The 6,716-nt window shown below is 37.8% G+C and overlaps 1 protein-coding gene across 1 annotated transcript in view; it reads right to left on the bottom strand.

The window, feature by feature from the left end:
* Positions 1 to 6,716, bottom strand: part of SPATA5 (spermatogenesis associated 5) — a 234,734-nt gene that overhangs the window by 148,767 nt on the left and 79,251 nt on the right. Inside the window, exon 12 of the mRNA XM_015593907.2 lies at positions 5,740 to 5,949. Coding sequence (XP_015449393.1) covers positions 5,740 to 5,949 — 210 coding nt within the window. The remainder of the gene's footprint in view (positions 1 to 5,739; positions 5,950 to 6,716) is intronic.

Below are 6,716 nucleotides of genomic sequence, written 5' to 3'. Positions count from 1 at the left end.
TGACGAGGTCCTTTCAATCTGTGAGGTCAAACAAGGGTTTCCTCACCTAAAAAAAAAAAAAAAAAAAAGATTCTCAATGTTACCCATTTCATTTTATCATGTGTTTAATCATGTGTCTCTCTCACTAAATTATGAGGAGCCCATCAAATGCATCTTTGCTTACCAGGTGCAGTGCCTGACACACAGAGGGCTTAATATATAATTGTGAGTTATTTTTGCAATTGTAAAACATTTACAAATGTTTTCTAAAGTGTTACAGACATAAAATTATAATATTTAATTCAACTCTAATTAGGTTCTATTAAAGAGATTTAAGGAAAAAAATAATCTCAGCTGGAATCATTAATACAAATTAAACCGACCAGATAATAAAATCTTCTCTATTAAATAAACTTCCTTGAAGTCTAAGAGTGTTCTTCTCTCTCTAGAGCTCTGTAGGTATTCTCAGCTTCCAAATGCTAACGGTTCTGTTATCAGAGTTCATATTACTGTCATTTTTGCTTTTAGCCAAATATTACAGAATATTTTCATGTCAAGACATCTTTTTTATACAGCAAGCCCAACTCAAAAAAGAATGTATTAACACGCAATTTTAATGTAAGATGCGTCAACTTTAACATGTCAGTTTGTACAGTGTACAAATAATGCCAACTTTAAATAAATCCAATCTAACTTTTACATAACTTTGTGATACTGACAATGGCACATGACTATGCTATTTGTCCTAAGAATGATAGATTACTATTAGTTATCATCTAATAGCCATTCAAACAGTGATACGACAAAGTATAAGTCTTTGTTTAGTATTGATACAAATAACTGCCAATTTAAATGTATGGGGCACATAAGACAACGTTATTTAGAAAAGCCAAGGAAACTCTTAAAGTTAAAAAATAAAAACCCTAAAGGAAATTAAAAGAAACTCCAAAGGTCTCAAACTCTAGATGAGCCCACGTGGCAATGAAGAGTTAAGGTCCATGAAAGGCATGAAGCTCAACACAGATCTTGGTGAGACTGTAAATTAGAAGCTGTACCCAAGGTGGAAGAAAAAATAACCAAAACCCTAAAAGAAAGTATTCTTTGTAAAGTTGGGGTTTGGGTCCGGGGCCAGAACCAACACACACGCGTATAAGCTTCAGCTGAGAATGGCTGTGACGTGGACAAGCTGAAGGCAGCCCCAGATCCAGGCTCCCCAGATCCGGGCTCCCCAGCCAGCTTCCCTCGGGGCTGTTCTCGGTAACGTGCCACGATTGCCATGAACAGGAGGGTGAAGAAGAGGAAAGATGGTCTCTTCCGAGGTCTCCTCCAACGTGCTCGCCCCGGGAGTCTGCGACCTCCCCCAGTCCTCCTCCCTCCCTGCGTCCCACTCACCCTGGACTGTGCAGCGCACAACTGAGCTGGCCTCTCTAACTTCAGTGACAGTCACTGAATGTCTGCAATGTGCCTGGGACTGGGATATTGACTTTAAAACTTTTATTTAATAGACTCTTTGGGGTAAAGCTTAAGATTTACAGAAGAACTGAACAGACAGTACAAAAAGTTCCCATGTACCCGCCCCTGCCTCCCACCGCACGCTGTTTCCCCTATTATTAATATCACATATCAGCGTGCCACATTCGATACAATTAATAAACCGATACGGATGCGTTATTATTAACTCAACTCCAGAGTTTGTTCAGGTTTCCTTACTTTTTACCCTAATGTCCTTTTGCTGTTCCAGGATCTCGTCCAAGAAACCCTAACATTGTATTTAGCTGTCATGTCTCCTTGGGTCTCTCCTGGCTGTGAGTTTCTCAGACTTTCCTTGTTTTTGATGACCTCGACAGTTTCAGGAGTACTGCTTCAGGTATTTTATAGATTGTCTTTCAATTCGGGCTTGCCTGATATTTTTCTCAGGTTAGACAGAAATGATGAGTATTTGAGAGGAAGACGACAGAGGTGCCACTCTCGTCACATCCTAAAAGACAATCACCGTGACTAACTGTGGAAGCTGTTAACCTCATCAACGGTTTGCTGGGTTTCTCCCGCGTAAGCAGCTCCTCCCCTCCCGTCTCCACAACGAACTCATCCGACCGCAGCCATAACTGCACACAGCCCGCACCCAGGGAGAGGAGTAGTTGTGCCCTCCAAAGCTTTTTCACTAACCTTTTTAACATCATCCCCTCAAAAAGCCTATACACGTGAAAAAAACTGAGACTTAGAGAACTTGTTTAAGGTCACAGAGCTCAAATGTCCTAGGGTTAGGAATCAAACCAAAGCCATCGGAACCTTCGCTTAGAGCCCCTGTCATTGAATTGAAACACACTCAATCTCAAGGGCACAAGTCATACACTAATAGGTAAATTTCAAGCTCCACATTAATCAACCACTAGTCTTTTCCCATGCACTTCTATTTCATTCTTTAGGTTCCTGTTTCTTTAGCAGTGATTACGCTTTCTTATTAACTCAACTGACTTCCACTCCAAAGCCATGGTATTTTTCTGTTTTCTCCGTCCTAGTGAAACAAAATTATTTTTAAACTGGGTCCCAGAGACATCTATCTTTCCACTTCCCTGAACCTGCCTGAAGTACCTCCTCCAGTAACTTGGGTGTAATTAATGAAAAAAAGCACAGGACACTAATTAAAAAAAAAAAAAGAAAGAAGTAAAATGAAGATCATGTAATACAAGTAGTTCAGAGCTCAGGCTCTAGAGTCAAAGTCCTGAGATGAAATTTCAGTTCTATCACCACCACTGTGACCTTGCAAAAGTCACTTCATTTTCTTAAGCATCACTATCCTTATTTATAACCCAAGAAACCAATCTTAAAGCATTCGGGATATAAAAGAGGTTATCTATGCAGTTTTCCATGCATATCTGCAAAATGAAGGCTCTATGATTTATAGCCTAACCTACATAATTTTAAAACCAAAAGCTTAAAGATGAATTTGGAGCTTACCAAGTTCAGATTATCTTGTACCTTTGATAACAGAATGATAGGGGCTCTAGTTCAATGAAGAAGAGTAATTACTTTAAATTGTGCACTGCTTTAAATAAAATACAGGTTTCCCCAAAAATGGGATGCAGTTTGTACAATTCTTCCTTGAGACAGGTATCAAAAAAAAGTCCCCCCAAAGTCAAGGATACACTAAGCCATTACACTCCTGTACTCACCAAGACAGCTAATAACGGACTTGCTGAAAATCCCTGTCAGAGGCTCAACCACCCTTCTTTCAGAATCAGTAACAGTTGTTCATAAAGTACAGCAGCCCAGTCTACTGGGGTAATTAATCTACCATAGCACTCCAGACAAAAGCAAGAGAGAAGCAGAGAGGAAATTTCAACTGGAAAATATTTTGACGTAATTGACCCAGATGACAAACTAAACTTAACCGTATGTCAAGTGCTACAGTCTGCACAAAAACACACACAGATGCCAAAGGATACTGAGAGCCCACGCAAGCCAAGGTGAAGTTATAACTCTAAGTAGACTGTGTTTCTTTTAATCACTGTTTAGAAAAGATGCACAGAGGAAGCTAACGAGATTCTTCATAAACTCAAAGAAAGAAATGTTTAAAGTTTTTCAAGACTTCATCTTGGGAATGAAAGGTAATTACCCGTGAGAAGTGCGAGAGAGGAGGATCTCCTTTCAATATATCTAAAATACTTGTGTTTCCTAACAGGCTAGAAAATTCCTGTGTCTGTCTACTTCTTTCTGATCACTTTCAAAATATGTAAGACTTTATTTCAAAGAGCTCAAACTTAATTATAACACTGAAAACCCTTAGAAAACAAACACACGTGTTGGGACCAAAAGGCAACTTTTTCTTCACAGAAAGATAAAACTAGAAAGAATATGAATTTCCCATTTCTTTGACTTCATCTCCTCCTACGTAAGCTAAATGGCAAAGCTACTTTAAGTCTTCTCGCAAGCATTAATCAGACTAAGATGAAAGGACCGATGAAAATGCAAAGAAAAGCAAATTATTTTTTCATGTTCCCAGCTTTTGAAAAATTTTAAACACAGGAAAGTTGGAAGAATAGTAAAATGAACACCCATTGTTCATTAAGAAAATCCTCCACCCGAATTCAAAAATACTGCGAAACTACACTAAATTCTACACTAAAAAAAAAAAAAAACCCACATTAAATAAAAATTAGTAAGAGACGTAATAATCTCTAAGCAAGTATAAACTCAATGTAAGAAAATTTCTTAACATCACTTTTGTGTGCATGACCTAAAAGAGTTGAAAACTTAATTAAAAACTCAAATAAGTTAACACACGGTTGGTTATTCTACATGAGCAGTGTCCAAGATAAACCTTTCAAAGAGCCTTTTCTAAAAAATCATTTTCTCACAGCGAAGACAAAAGTGAAACTTTCTAAAGTTATAAAGGTTTCATATTCAAAATGGTAATAAATATATTTCTAAGTAATCCGAGGACAGGCCAGAAAGCAGTCCTGGTAGCATCTGGAACTACTGTCTTAGGTTACAAAAGAACGAGGTGCTAGGTTGTAGGAAAATATATGTGCACTTCCCTGAGATCCAAATGTGAATGACTGCGAGCTAAGTCCTTATCAAAGACAGTTCAGATTTCCGGTAGACAGAAGAAATTCAAAGACTCTCATATGCAATTGCGGAGTTATACAATGAGGTAGCACAGAAAAACGGGGTAAAAAGAGTGAAAAATACCAGTAAAATGGCCATGTCCGTTACCACGCAGCAAAGAGAGATCAAGATGTCTCTGGAAATTTCCAAATCGTTCCATTACTCCAATCTTTAAAACTGTGGTTGTGATTCAACATAACTTATCATAGCAAGCATGCCCCCCTCCCAAAATCTTCACTATCCAACATCTCCCACAAGATAATCAAAAATGCACAAACAGAAGTGACTGAAGACACGGATGCCTAAAAAGTAAACATCTAATACCACTCCACGAACATTTTAAGTAAAAAATTGCCTCTGCTCTGAAATGTTTTATGCTTTCAAACTGTCAAGGATTTCAATGCTCTAAGATAGCATTTTCAATGCTCTAAGATTTTGTTAGTAAAAAGAAAAGTCTGTGGTAATGTCAAAACAGATAGATAATCGCATTCCTTTTCTGAAATGAATTTGATATTTAACATATTTAAATCTATATTTTTGTGGTAAAGTCCACAGAAATGGATTTAAGGTTTTATGTATGTGAACTTAGTAACTAGATATATAATCATATTCCATAAAAATAACAAAATTAATATCTGGTCCTAAGGTAAATAAATGTAAAACTACATATCAATTAAGATGATCCCAAGTAATAAGACAGGGTAGTGGACAAATAAAATGTGTGTGCTTCAAGATATAAACAATTGTACATATATTCTCTGGCTGAAAAAGAGTTTTTAAGGAATTCGGTTTTACTATAAAGTATCTGATTTCTTTGAAAGTTCTATGTATGTAAATATTAAATTCACAATCATATTTATAATTAAGTCTTGGTTAAGCAAAAGTGATGAGTACAATTTAAAAATATAGACTCTAAAGAAGACTGGTTTCTGTCAAGAAACTAAAGAAAGCAGTCTTTTACTCTCCACCCCGACTTGCTGATGACACACACTAAGTCACCTATTGCTCATCTCTGCATTTCCTTTCACCATCAACCTCAAAGAAAAATCAGCTTCTGCATAAGATGATTTTCATGGTCCCCTGAGTGCAGGAATCAGAGGCCAGGTGTCTGGGGCGCTGAAAGGGAGGAGCAGTTGAAACGTGACACTGTACCTTTATGGCTAGGAAATTCAGCCCGCTCTCGGTGGCGAGAGCCTTGGCGATCATGGTTTTCGAGCAGCCAGGAGGCCCGTACAGAAGAACTCCTTTGGGTGGCTGAACACCCATTCGAGTGAAAGATTCGGGATGTTTCAAGGGCCATTCCACAGCCTGTTTCAATTTCAGTTTGATATTTTCCAGGCCTCCTATATCTGACCAGGATACCTGCAAAACAGAACATTTTCAAAATGTAAGTTTGTTCAGACAAACAGAGGACTTAAAAAAAAAAAATCCACAAACGAAGTGCAAGAGAGAGAGCAGAACCATTTACAAAATCAAGAAGATCCTAAAGAGAAATTAAGAAGTAAATCAGGAGTATGTAAAATGTGAGCTACGTATCACAGAAATACTAAAAAAGACTAAGGAAATATTTCTGCTTGCAAGTCTCATGTAAACAATAGTTTAAATGACTGAACGCACTGTTAAGTCTACCTTCTGTTCTAGGTGGCTTTAAAAATTAGGTTTCATCTGTCCAAAAATGGTTTGAATCAGCGATCCAAGGTCTCATCTATATATCTCATCTCTCATATTTCTTTTTTAGCAAAATTACTTCCAAATATATTTCTGTACGTCCTTATGTAACATATCTTTTCTGTCTTTGGCATACTAATGAAGTATTCTCAAAATTCTGTTCCTTTTCCTCAACTAAGAAATATCCCCAAAAGATAGTTCTGATTACTTAACAAATACACATTAGGAGCTGTGCACCAGATAATGTGCATAAGAAAGAGTAGAATGAGACATAAGTACAGACTTTAAAGAACAGCCGTGAGTGACAGGCACATATCACTCAGGACAATGGATCACCACAGGATACTTACTAAGCACAGTGAGGAAGAAACAGAGGGGGCCTTCCGGGGTTCCCAGGAACGGAAGGTCCTGCCAGCCGCAAGGCAGCCCCTGACCCATGGATGAGATCCAGAAACGTGAAA

This window comes from Pteropus alecto, unplaced genomic scaffold (assembly GCF_000325575.1).
Source record: "Pteropus alecto unplaced genomic scaffold, ASM32557v1 scaffold17, whole genome shotgun sequence".
NCBI classification, from domain to species: Eukaryota; Metazoa; Chordata; class Mammalia; order Chiroptera; family Pteropodidae; genus Pteropus; species Pteropus alecto.
Note: the sequence above shows the minus strand (reverse complement) of the source record. Positions and strands in the feature narration are given on the sequence as shown.